Genomic DNA, 15,222 nt, shown 5'->3' with positions numbered 1-15,222 from the left:
ATTATTTATGTTTGTTGTAAGTGTAATGTCTGGTTGCCTTGTGTTGTAGTCTCCACTTGGAACATTAAGTAATAATACAAAAAATTAAATAAAGAAAATGGTCACAAAGAAAGAAAGAAATAAAATAGTTAGCTAGTTTAGTCCAGTGGTTCCCAACCTAGGGGTGGGGCCCCTCCAAAGGGTCAGCAGATAAATGTGAGGGGTGGTGAGATGATTAATGGGAAAGGAAAGCAGAAAAAACTAAGTTCTGATAAACAAATGGTATGTAAGGTTTTCCCATCTTGTATAGATAGAGATAGATAGATAGATAGATAGATAGATAGATAGATAGATAGATAGATAGATAGATAGATAGATAGATAGATAGATAGATAGATAGATAGATAGATAGATAGATAGATAGATAGATAGCCTTTATTGTCCCATGGGGAAATTCGTTTTCACAATCTGTCAACATCATGCCCAAACACCACCAAACATTGAACAATATACACACACACACACACACACACACTGTACAAACACCACCAAACATTGAGAAACATATGAATACACACACACTGTACACACACCAGATCCTTTATTGTCTAACTGTAGCCTATTTCTTTTTAAAAGTCAGTTTTAAAATGTGTAATATATTTGTGTTATATTGTAAATGTTCAGAGTTTTGTGAAATGTTATTGTCATTGGTTCCTGCTAGAGATCACGTGACCTCTAGCAGCGCTGTCATGTGACATACCATGTGACGTTCAGGGAAAGCGGAGAGAGCAGTCGAGCAGTATGGCGCAAAGAGCGACTGCGGTGTTTGTGCTGTTTTTAAGTTTGTTTTTAGATTTTTCCTCTTCACAGAATTATGTCCTGAACGATAAAGACGGACTGGGGAGAGTTTTTGACGGAATTGGCGGTTTGAGCGGCGGAGGGGTGAGTTTATCTTCAATTAGTCACTTACTTCCTGGTACGATACTTCCCACAGGAGGACGTAAAGTATGAATAATGTACTTATTCATTTACTAATGTATCTTTATTTATGTCCTGGTTTGTTTAGGCGACGTCTCGTTTACTGGTCAACTACGCAGAGCCTTACCGTAGCCAGATATTAGACTATCTATTCAAGGTAGACTATAACGTTGATCATTCATTCACTTTACTGTGGCTGCTACTTTGAAAACTTATTTATGAATTTTTTATGATGTTTTCAGCCAAATTTTGGGGCGTCTCTGCACATACTGAAGGTAGAGATTGGAGGAGATGCCCAAACTACTGGTGAGTGATAGTTAGTAACATTAAAAGTAATGGTTAATGTTTATCCAGGAAGCTCTTGGTGACACCTTCAAAGTATTTTTTATATTCCAACAACAGATATTCAATTTACAATGACCACCAATTTAACATGAGCACAATGTGCTGTGATCATTTCAATCTGTACTGTATATATTGTCATTGGTTTATTTTATTTGCTATATTAAGTAATTGTATCACTGGGTGACACATCTAAATGAGTCAAAAGAAAATGTAGTACCGATATTTTGCTCATGGATTGATTGATTTTTCTAAGTTTTACAGCAAAATAGCAAAACATTTGCTGGTTCCATCTTTCCATTCTTGTCTTACACTATATTATATTGTAAACTTGACATTTTTTGATTTTTGACTGCTGGTTGGACCCAAAAAGCAGTGAGGAGTGTAACAACTTTGTATAGCAGCATTCATAAAAGAAATGTAGTTCCAAGTGCTTTACAACAGAAGAATATACATACACCAAGTACTTTGCATGAAAAGGACCCAAAAGGAGCTTAAAGCAATTTTAAATAGAAAGAGGAAAGAAATGGAAACATTAATGTAATATAAGATGAAGAAAATGATTGGAAATATAGTAAAAAATAGCACATAGTAAAAGTAGCCAAAACATAAGACGATAGATAACAAGATAGAATAAAAATACAGTATATAAAATCAAGTTAAATACAACATATTAAAAGAAGTTCAGTAGTGCTTCAGTGTGAAGATGACTGTCAGAAAAGCTTATAAAAGGCTAAAATGAAGACTTTAATACTATTTATTCATTTTCTGTAGATCACCTAATTTAGATATTTGTAATTGTAATATGTGTCCAAAAATATGTCATATTCTTGAGTGTCAGACTGATAGACGTCCATATTCACACATGTTGTTTCCTCCTGTGCTGACTAATCTGATGACTTGTAGATCAGTGATGTAGGAGTGAAAAGGTCCACAGAACACCACACTTGTGACCGTAGAACAAATGTAGGACAGTATCATGAGGTTGTTTAAATATTCTAGAATGTCAGGGTCACTTCCTTTTGAGTCGTGTTATTTCCTGGTTTTGATGTCTCATTGGACTGTGATATTTGTATAGATGGGACAGAGCCGTCACACATGCACTATGAGAATGATCAGAACTACTTCCGAGGCTACGAGTGGTGGCTTATGAAAGAGGCCAAGAAGAGGAACCCAAACATCACACTCATAGGTAAGAAAGCACTGACATTTCTTGTGCCCCAAACTAACTAATCTTTTACACTAAACCAATTTTTCATTCAGCCCTGAAATATGTCTTCAGTACCTCTGTTAATGAATATGAAATTCCTAATTGGATGTATCAGGTTTTTTTTGGAATGTCTACATATATGCTAGTAACATACACTATAAAATACAGATACAGACAGCTTGCTCACCCTTCCCCCCCAACACTCAGCTGTAATTCAAAAGAACTCGATACAAGAAATAACCCGAAAATCAGATAAGTTTCATCAGTACACAGAGCACTTCAATCAGCTTATCTTCTTATTGCAAAATACACACAAAAGCATGAACAGGCTGTCATAAGATGACAGATTAAAGAAGTCCCGAAGCAGCAGAAAGAGGTGATAGATCCAAAGAAAAAGTTGGCTTGAGCTTTTTATCGAAAAGACCTGCGTCCAACTTCTTTAAACATTCTAGGGACAAGAAAAAAAGGGATACTGGACAAGTCTGATTGATTATGGAGATCTGTATGGAACCAAAAACTGTTTTATTCATATAAAGCTGGTGAAACTACCTTCTAGCTTTAGGCTGCAACCAATTAAATGATTCCTACATTAAGCAGTGATGAGTTCTGTATGGGCATCTCTAAATAAATCCACACAGAGAGTTATATAACCACATTTAGATGTCTGAGATAAGTATAAGATGTTATGATAATCAATTCTAGGTAAAAATAGCTGAGATATATGATTCTTTTTCTGACATCGAATGAAAAACATTTAATTAAGCCATGGATTGAGCTCAGATAACCAGATGTTGGATATTATAATGAAGTCAATGTTGGGCTGAAAGCAGAGTTCAGGGTCAGTCTGAAGTGTAGGACATTTGATGTCTACTGTCTCGAGGGGAGGTGGCATATCAAGCCTCGTGGAACTTCTACCTCTTTGATATATCAAAGATTTGCTAGACTTGAGTTTAAGTTTAATTTATCATTATTACTGTGAACTGGTGGTATAAAGTATCTTCAGCTGTGTTTGTGTGTGTGTTCATGCAGGTTTACCCTGGGCGTTCCCTGGTTGGGTGGGTAATGGTAAGAACTGGCCCTATGACTTTCCAGACATCACTGCAGCATACGTAGTGAACTGGATCCTTGGAGCTAAACAGTACCATGATCTGGACATTGAATATGTTGGGGTGTGTACTCATTTACTCTGATTCTCATTTTTGTTCACGCTCCATGTTATAAATTATAGAATTACCCTTTATAGCAGAACTTTTCCTTCAACAATGGACATAGAACTACGTCTAGAAGGTATACATGCAACTTCTTTCATGGTAGATGTTCATTTCTAAACCTGTCGTTTAGTCATGAAGGAATTAAAGACAAAGTTGCTTTTCATAATATCTTTATGAGTTAAAGTAAGTTAGAGTCACAAGATTATTACCATGCAGTTCAAAAGTACAAATTTACAGAAGAAAAAGTGCTGACGCCTCCCACACTCGACTTCCTGTTGGCAAATCGGTCAGGCTGTTCATCAAATGCAGTTTACTTTACTGTTGCTGTTTCAGCTTCCAGTGATACAGATCGATGAGGGAGCTCCATCAGATCAGATGGTCATTTTTAGGAGGGAATAGTACAATTCTAACTACATTTATTTATGATAAATACATGATAGACATCAGGTGTGATTAGGTTACCTTGTAGCGTAGGGGCCTTCCCATTCCTTCTGGGCTGTACTGCTCTTTTTGCCTCAACCTTCATCCTTTCCAAGTCACCAAGTTCATTTATGTACATGAACTTTGCCCTCCGTACTAACTTTCTGTACCTACCTGCTGCTTCCTCTACAAACTGAATGGTAGCCAGCATGTCTTGTTTGTGAGTTTCTGCCCTTATTTCCAGTTTTTTGGTGATTAAAACAGAAAGTCTCAACTGCAACTATGGTTGTCACAAAGTTTTGGGTAATTGTGAGTAGAGCCCGACTGATAATATAATATGTACAGAACATATTCACCAATACCGATTAGCTGTGATAGGTCAATATCGACCGATAATATTGGCTGACTGATATATCGGTTATAGGTCGGGCTCTAATGGTGAGAGCCGTAACAAAAAGCAACTATAAAATTCAGTTAACCAGGCTGAAAAAGATGCGTGTGTAATGATGGATGTAGGGTTTACTGTTAACTGTCAGCTGATTACAAATGAACCTGTGTAATCGAAACTCACTCTCATCAATTTAGATCTGGAACGAGCGAAGCTACAACAGCAAGTACATCAAGGTAATTCTAACCTTTTGTACGTCATTGATTTGACAGTCGAGTCTTTGTGTATTATGTAGTAGCTCAGCCTTAAGTTTAAGGAGAAAAACAGCCACCGACATTAATGAGAAATCCAGGATTGACTCTCGACGGATGAGATGGTTTTTAAAGTCTAGCTGGGTTCCTCTGAGAGCATGTCTTTGTTGCTAAGGTGCTCCGGAACACGCTGGATAAAGTCGGTCTTACTGACGTTGGCATCATCGCAGCTGATGGTGATTGGAGCATCGCCAATTCTATTGTTGTTGACCCGTACCTTAATGACGCTGTTGACGTGATCGGGTAAGTACAGTCGGCGGTGACTCGAAATGAAATGCTTAAAACTCTTATTGCATAATCACTAAATTGACCAACTGCAGAGGCGTGTGTTTCACCATGTGGTTCAGGCTCAATAAAGGGAAATTTGATCCCTAATAACTGATTGACTAAACTTGTGATGAGCAGATGGTGAAACGTCCACTGCATCTGGGTGTGGCTTTGCTTTCAAAGCGCTTGTTGAGTCGGGCTTGTGTTCCTCATCCGTCGAATCCTTCCTCTCTATAAATGTTTGTGGCTGTTTTTCTATTGCATCTGAGAGTCAGAAGTGACAGTTCAATCATAAACTAACTGCATCATCTGCATATATGCATGTCCATATGCATGGAGTAGTATTTTCCAGTGAAGCGTGACACTTTCACCACTCAACATAACTCACCAATTTCAATGTAGAAAGCTGGACAGTATATTGCTGCCGTCATGTTAAAACATAAATATGTTATTCTAAAGCTGCACTAATCAATATTATCATTATTATGACACACCATATTATTATTATGGTGTGTTTTTTGTGGGTATCTGTACCTGTACTTGTCAGTTTAAAGTACTGTAGTCAATTCAGTGTCTTCTTGCCAGTCTGGTAGCTAGTGCTAACTGCTAGCTGTGCACAGATATCAGGCTAATCTCTTGTAAGGACGACTAGTTAGCTCTGGCTATCAGAGAGGTGGCAGTCAAGTGAACTGTGTGTGTATTCAATTTTGTTCAGAGGCTTCCTTCCTGTGTGGTAGCTTGTGCTAACTGGCTAGCTGCGAGTAGATATCAGGCTAATCTGTTGTGAGGACAGCTAGTTAGCTGTGGCTATCAGAGAGGTGGCAGTCCAGTGAACTGTGTGTGGGTTCTGCTTTTTTAAGCGAGTTCTTGCCAGTCTGGTAGCTAGTGCTAGGTGGCTAGCTGTGTGCAGATATCAGAGTATTTAGCCTATTCTGCAATTCTGTATCCAAAAGTATATAAAAAGGCTTACATGAGGTGGAATAATAATAGGCCTACACAGTGCTAGCTGACATACAGTGTTGCTTTTAATTTGACATAATAGAATCAAATCAGTTGAATTGAAATTAATATAAAAAATCAAATCAGGACATTATTTATTAAAATGTAATAGTGACAGGTGATAAGTGACAATATCCAGTTTTAATAATCACTCAGCGCTGCTCATATAAACTCACTGTTCACTACCTGCTCAGCACTGAACAGCAGGAAGACTGTTAGCAACTAGCTGGTGAACATAGCGTAGCGTTTAGCAGCTAAAGAGCTAGATATATTGTTCAGAAGTTGGTGGAGAACAAACCAGAGCTGAAAGGAGAGTGAATATTGGATTTATTTTCATCTGAATGGCGCAAAAAAAAAAAAAAATATGAATGCAGCTTTAAAGTTGACACAATAATTGATATTAAATTTTGTTACAAGGTTGTCAGTTTGATTCCATATTGGCTTTATTTCCCCAAAAAGCTCTTACAGGTATTTGAGTTTAACACGGTTGCAGCAAATACTGTAAAGCCACACGCAGTCAGAATTGTCACAGCTGTCTGTCCCTCTTCTTCCTCTGCTCTTCCTCCTCACTGTCACTGTGACCGGCTGTACCAGCTGCTGCGGTACACTCTGGATAAGAGCGGCCTGGAGAGGGTCAGGATCATAGCCAGTGACAACCTGTGGGAGCCCATTACCCTGTCTCTGATGTTAGACCCCGAGCTCAACAGAGCCGTAGACGTGATAGGGTAGGACCATCCTCTGTCTCCTGTCAATCAAAGCTTGCATGCTATGGCTTCTTTTTTGCCAGTCTGGACACTTTAACATCAGCCGGCTGATTTGTGAGTCCGTCACTTAACTTGATACTTGTTACTGAAAATTTCTAGTTTGTGCGTGTGCGTGTGCATGTGCATGAGTATCTTCCTGTATTCTGACATGTGCATTGTAGTTTTAAACTCAGGGGGCTGATTCAAATATATTTGATGTGTGTCCACAGTGATGCAGGTATGTGACATACAGTGGGCTTTTTCTGTTGTCTGTCTGTCGAGGCACACACAATTACACAAGAACAATACAATAGAGTAACTTCATAGCACAGGTTGGAGAGAGGAATATCTAAATACATTTTGTCCAGCTGTAAATATAATGAGAAAAACTGGATTTGCCAAACTTCAAATTAAAACTCAAATGTCATATTTTGTGGAAAAAACTTAAAGATATTTTCAAATTAATCTAATAATTAGCAGAACTGCCTGTTTGCTGACTGTTACATTTGAATGTTTTGAAGTACAGTAAATAAAGTTATCTTAAAGTATAGCTCATCACACTGCAGTTTAAAGAAAATGTAGCAATGTGCTGCAAACAAATAAAAACTCCAAGTCATATGCAACAACAGAGCTGAGTTACAACACAGAGTAAGTATCCTGGGGACATCAAAAACGGAACGCTAGCAATTAGTATAAGGCCAGCATTGTTAGTGTGAGGGTGTAGCTGTAGCCAGTGTCAATAGACAATATATGCAGTAATGTGTGAATCATGCAACCTGCATGAAACTATGTAAGTGGTGCAAAACACCACTTACATAGCTTCCCTGTTTTGTTGCTAAATTGGTGATTTTTTTCTTCTTCATTTGCCTGTATTTTGTTAATGTGCATGTTTGTGTGTGCATTTTTTTTTTTAACTAAATGCAGCAGATGTATTCATGTTTTATTGTTGTTGGGCTTTTTTTTCATTTGCTTGTGTTTTGTGTGTTTATATGGGTTTAAAAGGTACCCAGTAGAGTTTGAACATTAGTATCATTTTAATATTTAACATGTTACTAAATACATAATGCCTTTTTAATGCTTTGAAATCAATTTTCTTTAAAACATTTTTTAAATATTTAGTAAATAAATCATGATGTGGGCTTATTTGGAGCACACATGGGCTTAAATGGTGCCACAGTACCAAATAAGCTCATGCCAGACTTTTGACTTTTTTCATCAAATATCCTTATTTTATATTCGTAAATCTACATAAACTAATGAATACATTTTCAAATGAGAGATAAATGTTGCTTTATAAGAAATGATCTCTCTTATAAGTCATGTCAGTATCCATGAAAAACAGCTGAAAACATTGGTTAGAAAATTAGAAAAGTCATCAAAAAGTCATCAAATATAATAAGTTACATTACTTTGATGAAGTTATTGAAAGGTGGTTGCCTTAACACACTCAGTAGCAATAATGTCCTGCTAGAAGAGGAAACATAGATGCATAGGGATGTTACACATTCAAATATCAGTTCAGCAGATGTTTAATGAGGAAGGAAATGTACTCAACATATCTGACTTCTAGAATGCACACAGTGTGTTTGGTGAGACGGAATATACAAAACTCCTCAACCTGACATCCTGTGACTCTGGCCTTTGTCACAACTTAAATGAAAAGTAGATGATTTTTTTATCATGTGACCTTTGACCTTGTGTGACATATGTGTAACCCCCCCCCCCTTCTCAGGGCCCACTACCCAGGCACCAACACAGTGATGGAGGCCCTGAAGACACAGAAGAAGCTGTGGTCCTCAGAGGACTACAGCACCTTCAACGATGAGGTTGGAGGAGGCTGCTGGGCTCGCATCCTCAACCAGAACTACGTCAACGGACTCATGACTGCGTAAGCATACACAACAACAACTCTGTGTTTTTATTTCAGCACAATTTCTACAGTCTCATCAAATGCCTTTTAACGTGATCTACATTCATTCATCACTTTAACTTTGTATAGAAGAAACAAAAACTGACCTTACAAGTTATTTCTAGCATTTGATTCTAATAAAAAACAGATTACATCTTTGAGGTTTAAAAAAAGTAAAATCAGAAACCCCAGTGAAGCTGAAATGAAGTGTGTGAATTGAAGTAGATGACTAAAATATATTTCAAATCAATCAAGTGTAAACAGCCCCTGACTCTTCCTGCAGCACCATCTCCTGGAACCTGGTGGCCAGCTACTACGAGGAGCTGCCGTTCGGCCGAGACGGGCTGATGACAGCCGAGGAGCCCTGGAGCGGCAACTATGTGGTGGAGTCTCCTATCTGGATCACAGGTTCGCATGTGGACACAGATATCATGACATACTGAGGACATGTGACACTAGTTTCTGTTGATATTTAACCGCACATGAGGATGGCAAATAGAAAGAGTTGATCATTCACTACATTGTTCACATGTTGACACAGGGGCTGTATTTCAGTGTTCAGCAGGATAGTTTCACAAGCCAAGCTGATACTGACCACAATGCAACAGGATGTTAAAACAGTTAACATCACACTAACATGGCACTGAGACACATTAGCTTATTACTGAAAGCAGTTATTACACAGAGGTCAAGGTGCATGAGCTCCCGCAGTAATAATATTATACAAAGCACTTCAAAGAATGAACTATATGTATGTAGATCATACATACATATAGTATGTATGATCTACATTATTATACTATTATATTATCATTATATCAGTGGTATAAAATGATCTTCAAATGACAATAATATTGTTAATCGTGATTATTTCTAAGACAATATATCGTCCAATAAAAGTAGTTATCATGACAGGTCTGATATTACATTATTATAATGCACTCTAAAAATGCTCAGTTTCACCAGAAGCCAGTGTAAAGAGGCTCAGAAAGGTTAATTAAGTTATTAGATACTGTAGTTTGATAAGTTAGATTCACTTAAGAACTCTTATCTACCACAAGTCAGTGAGCACATGTTGGTGTTATCTTGTAGTTGATCTTTAAGAGGTTGTTATTGGAGTGGAACATCTAACCTCAACTTTAACAGACCTCTTAATAACAGAAGAGAAGAAGTGGGTGATTGGTGATCACACAGTCAACTGGAGGAAGAGCCTAAATATAGTAACTGCTTTATTGGTTTATTGAATCAAGAAGTGAATCTGAATCCAATCATATTTAGGCATTATACATGATGCAGTGCAGAATTTAAAGGGTCACTCCACCAATTTAATACAAGACGTTCAGTTTACTCTTCACAGAGAGTACTATTCAACTTGTGAAAGTGTCTTCTGTGATTGCAAATGTTATGCATTGTGGGAAATGTAGGATCTGGAAAAAGTACATGACTGCAGTAACCCTTTCATTCTGATATTGAACAGTATTAGCATCAGTAAGAAGAACAGCAGATTACTCCAGTGTGCCCTCTAAATATAATAAATCACACAATGCATTGTTTATTTTTAATGAGCTAATAGGACATGATACAGTTTAGCAGTGACTTGTGTTCCTTGCAGCTCACACCACACAGTTCAGTCAGCCTGGATGGAGCTACCTGCAGACTGTTGGACATCTGGCACAAGGCGGAAGTTACGTAGCCCTGACTGACGGAAAAGGAAACCTCACCGTTGTCATAGAAACCATGGTAAGTTCAGCTTTCAGTTCTGGAGGCTCTTGTGTTGTTGTTACATATACATACAGTGTTACAGTGTGACAAAAACATTACAAGGTATTCCTCTGTTTCCTCTACAGACTCACGATCATTCAGTGTGCATCAGACCTCCACTCCTTCCCTTTAATGTAACGGCACAGAATGCAACATTCCAGCTGAAGGGATCTTTTGTAAGTTCCTCTGGAGTCTTCACCAAACCATTAAAAGATACCGATTGATACTTCTGTCTTACACTAACTTATTTAATATTCCAGGTATCCATCAAGGAGCTCCAAGTATGGCGGTCGCAGTTTAACTTCAAGACTAAAAAGCCCTCCTTCTTCGAGAAACTGACTCCACTGAAGGTAAAGGGACAGTTCCCAAAATAGATTTTAACACATTTTATCTAACTGTCTCTCACAAATACGTTGATGATGATTTCAGCTTTCAGATGGAACGTTCACCTTGAATCTGGCAGAAGACGAGGTTTACACCTTAACCACCGTTAAAACAGGACAGAAAGGCAGCTACCCCGACCCTCCTCCCTCTGCTCGCTTCCCCAAAGCCTACAAGGATGACTTTAATGTCCGTAAGTAACACACACAGAGACCAGGTTATTTACTGGTGTTCTACAGGTCATTCAGTTATTGTCGTAGTTTTTCACACAATTGTGAGATGGTAAAAAAACTGGCCTTCACAGTGCTTCTGCCTGTATTTATGTGCTCTCCTGTAGGAACCCCCCCCTTCTCTGAAGCTCCAGACTTTGCAGACCAAACCGGGGTGTTTGAGTACTACGTCAACCTGACCGACCCCGGACCTCACGTCTTCACCCTGCGCCAAGTTCTGACCCAGAGACCCGTCACCTGGGCGACGGACGCTGACCAGACCATTAGCGTCATAGGAGACTATCAGTGGTGAGATGATGCTTCAGTGAACATGCTCAGTAACTGAAGGTCTTGAAGGTTTCCTCACAAAAAAAGTAAAAAAAGTCCATAGAAGGTTTTTAAATGTCTTAAATCTCATTAAATATATTGAGAGCCTAACCCTAACCCTAACCCATCATAGGCAGTAATGTTAGTAATGTATGGAAAATCTCAGATTTTATTGTTCTCTGACTTTGAATTAATTATTATAATATAAAACTATTATTTCTTTTAAAGATAAAGATTAAATATTACTTTATTGTCATTGTACATAATACAACAAAATTCAGGTGCGCTCAAGACCGGACTCGTTTATCAAATAAATAAATAAATAAAAATATTCTATTATTACTATTCATTTTTAATTGGTTAATCTATGCATGCATTCCTTTTCTGCTGCTTATCCACATCCAGGTCACGATTCATGAGTCATTACTTATATTAGTGAGAATGATTGTTATCTATAGCCAGAAAGTATGTGTGGGAGTTGAATCTCATCAATTGCTTTAATAGCTTGACTTGTGTACATTCACTTGAGCAGGAACAAACTTCCACAGGACTCGGGATCTAAAAAAAGATAAAGCAAAGTATATTTATTCCACAGTTTTGCAGTATCTTCTTACAGGAGTGTTCAAAATTAAGCTTTCCTAATCAGCAAAAAGTATTACGGTAAGAAAACTGTGTGGCTCGGTCCTTAATTGAACCTCAACTGCCTGATATATCTCTGTGTGCTGGAGACCTACTCTCTTAAAGTGACAGTAACATAAATGACTCTCCTAAAAGAAAGCTTAAAATACTGTTTGCCTATACAAAACATCATTCTTATCTAAACATGAATTAAATCAAATGAGTTTAGCTGACCTTTTACATATTTATCATGAACGTATTATTCAGTGAAATTAATTATTTATTTCCATCCACATGAACAAAATACAGACTGCACTCATTTATTGAACTGAAACATATAAGACATCATTTGGTACACAGTATGACATGACAAACATGTTATACATTTAAATACAATGACATTTATTTCATGTTGCACTTCATGCTCGGCCTTATTATTCCTAGTGATTTTTATTGATATATATTTTTCATAGTGTACTGATCTGTTTACACCACTGGGTCTGTCTCTCTCATCTGCTTCGCTCTGCTCTCCGTCTCTGTGTCACGGATGTATAAAGAGCAGCAGGTGTGTGCGGGGCTGAGCTACACACACACACACACACACACACACACACACAGAGCAGAGAGGATAAAGCTCTGCATTCACACTAAATCTGGCAAGGCTGCACCTTCCCGCAGGTTTGTGCAAAAGTGTGGGTGTGTTTATTTGAGTTTTAGAACATAACCACCTTTAATCTCACCAATGCTGTTTGTTCTATTTATTCAGTCTAGCTCGCTCGACCACCACTTCTCTCTCAACTATGAACGATATGTTCACAAACACCAACTAAACCATCATAGTATACCTTTTAATGTGTTTTTTTTTTTTACTTTCCAGGCAGAACGTGACTGTCACATGTGACGTCTTCATGGAGAAAGTGAAGACTGGTGGTGTTTTCATAGCAGCCAGGGTGGATAAAGGAGGGCAGTCAGTCCGCAGCGCTAAAGGAGTCTTCTTCTGGGTGTTTGCAGACGGCACGTACAAAGTCACCAATGATCTCGGTCAGTATTACACATTATATCATAAAGGTAAAAGTGTAGTCAGACTTTAAAGCATGTAAAGGGAATGATGTTCTATTGTTCTGTCCACAGCTGGTCAGACAGTACTGGCTGAGGGACAGTCTGGTACTCGAGCGTATGGTTGGCACACCTTATCGCTCACTGTACAAGTAAGTGTCTTCATTTGTTGAGCTGCTGTCAGGCTTCACTGGGATTAGCTCAGCTGTTTCAGTGTCATAAAACAAGTGATGTGATTGGCTGATTACTCCCCACACCCTGATATTTGTTATTCCTGTCCACACAAATCATTCTCCTTTGCTTTGTTGCATACATGCATCAGTGTATCAGGTGGAGAAGCCTACACACAATTTAGAATAGTAGATTAGTCATTAAAGGAGAAAAAAAGAAGCAAAAAACCCAGATAGTGAATATTTTTTGACTTGGGCTATCGGTTGAACATAGAAAGACATTTGAATATATCAGTTGGTATTCAGTCCCATTAATATTGAAACATAAAACCTGTTTTTGAGCAGTCCATCTTACTTCAATTACTAACATCGGCTCTGCCCTTTGCTCTTATTAGTTTACTTTTTAATAAACGTTATCTCTTTTATTTCATTCTTACTTTTGTTTTGTCTTTTTCTTATCTATTTTAACCTCATTTTTTTCCTCTAATATTTAATTTTCTCTTTATTATTTATGTTTTTTTTTATTTTCTCTTATTTATTTTACTTTATTTAATAATTTTTTTTATTTTAAAAACGCTTTTATCATTCTTATTTTCTCATCGTATGGCAGTGAATTGGTCTCAACTTGTTTCTCTTTTTTAATTCCTTTTCTTTATGTTGTTCTCAGTCTACTACTTTGAAGCACTTTGAACTACATTAACCTGTATGAAAGCTGCTATATACATAAAGTTTGATTGATTGATTTAGTAAATGACTGCAGTGACTGGTTGTTAATGTCAGTCAAAGTGTAATCACATGGTAACTGAACCTCTCAGCCACCATCTGCAGGGTTTATTGTCACATCCATGTGACTGACTGTCTGGAAGCCTGTAAACAGTCATACTGTAACGAGTAAAACAGGTAAATGTGCTGTATGTGGTTAAACTTGTCTCCCCCCCTCTCTCTCTCTCTCTCTCTCTCTCTCTCTGCTGCAGGGTCAGTATGCGTCTGGGAAGCTGAATGGATATCCACTGTGGAAAAAAGCTGTGATACTGACACCAAAGAACGGCTGGGCTGCTATAGGAACACACTCATATGAACTGGCTCAGTTTGATAACTTTGCCGTGGAGGCAGAAAAATTATTCTGAACACTGTGAAATCATGATTCATGTGAATGTTGTGATTAATTTATTGACTTGATCAATGTGATGATTTTAACACTTCAGAGTTCTATCTCTGGCTTCAAGCTATATAGATTTTAAAATAATGATTTCACACAAGCATTGAGGATACATAAGGGCACATGATGAAACATGAAGCACTGCTCCCTTGAAATCTGCTGTCTAAGATTAATGTACATTATTTTGCACTATGTGGTTTTTATGGAATAAAAACATTTTATATTTTATGATTTTGTTATATTTGTTTTAATGATTTGAAACGTTGCCTACCTCGCTGGGATGAAAAGCCTATTCTACAGACCATAATCTTACAACTGAAGACCATCTATCATGTTCGTCATGAATCCTCACAGCACACTTAGTACATAGTCATTCCTATTGGTAACCATGACGCAGGCACTATCATGTTGTAACAGATGCTTTATCTCAGCAGACATTTTCACCTGTTACACACAGGCAGGTTGAGGTGTGATTTTTGCTACTAGTACAGCACACTGAAACACTTAAATGTATTGAAGAAAAAATACTTATAAGGCATGAACTTTATTAATTTCTGTGTATTATTGGCACACACATGTATAACTACCTGTTCTGTTCAGCAATTAAAATAATGAGTACTTATGTCAACAATAAATGAACTATGTTAAACTTTAGGTGAAAAAAAGCCCCATGATTCTTTAAGGAAGCACAGTTCATTCTTTGTGGATTTGGCTCTAAGTGTGATGGGCTTTGTTCTATAATTGTGTGACAGAGATTGAAATCATTCTCCACTTCAATTTACAT

The 15,222-nt window shown here is 37.6% G+C and overlaps 1 protein-coding gene across 2 annotated transcripts; it reads left to right on the top strand.

The window, feature by feature from the left end:
• Nucleotides 1-765: 765 nt before the first annotated feature.
• On the top strand, nucleotides 766-14,669 carry galcb (galactosylceramidase b). 2 transcript variants are annotated; one of them, XM_062439868.1, is made up of 17 exons: nucleotides 766-921; nucleotides 1,046-1,114; nucleotides 1,200-1,263; nucleotides 2,378-2,491; nucleotides 3,539-3,678; nucleotides 4,726-4,764; nucleotides 6,700-6,830; nucleotides 8,581-8,736; nucleotides 9,041-9,165; nucleotides 10,370-10,497; nucleotides 10,605-10,694; nucleotides 10,779-10,868; nucleotides 10,948-11,092; nucleotides 11,237-11,417; nucleotides 12,931-13,094; nucleotides 13,185-13,261; nucleotides 14,254-14,669. In XM_062439868.1, exons 1-17 carry the CDS (start codon nucleotides 781-783, stop codon nucleotides 14,404-14,406), a joined length of 2,007 nt encoding a protein of 668 aa, XP_062295852.1. In that variant the 5' UTR covers nucleotides 766-780; the 3' UTR covers nucleotides 14,407-14,669. The 2 variants fall into 2 exon arrangements, with proteins under 2 accessions (XP_062295852.1, XP_062295853.1); XM_062439869.1 differs by lacking the exon at nucleotides 6,700-6,830 and adding an exon at nucleotides 4,955-5,082.
• Nucleotides 14,670-15,222: the final 553 nt, after the last annotated feature.

This window comes from Scomber scombrus, chromosome 19 (genome assembly GCF_963691925.1).
Source record: "Scomber scombrus chromosome 19, fScoSco1.1, whole genome shotgun sequence".
NCBI lineage: Eukaryota > Metazoa > Chordata > Actinopteri > Scombriformes > Scombridae > Scomber > Scomber scombrus.
Note: the sequence above shows the minus strand (reverse complement) of the source record. Positions and strands in the feature narration are given on the sequence as shown.

Bases quoted from the DNA above. Each gene is read 5' to 3' on its own strand.
- galcb (XM_062439868.1), top strand. From the start codon at position 781: ATGGCGCAAAGAGCGACTGCGGTGTTTGTGCTGTTTTTAAGTTTGTTT. The intron at 8,737-9,040 runs GTAAGCATACAC...CTCTTCCTGCAG, and splicing joins GTCAACGGACTCATGACTGC to CACCATCTCCTGGAACCTGG. The intron at 13,095-13,184 runs GTCAGTATTACA...TTCTGTCCACAG, and splicing joins CAAAGTCACCAATGATCTCG to CTGGTCAGACAGTACTGGCT.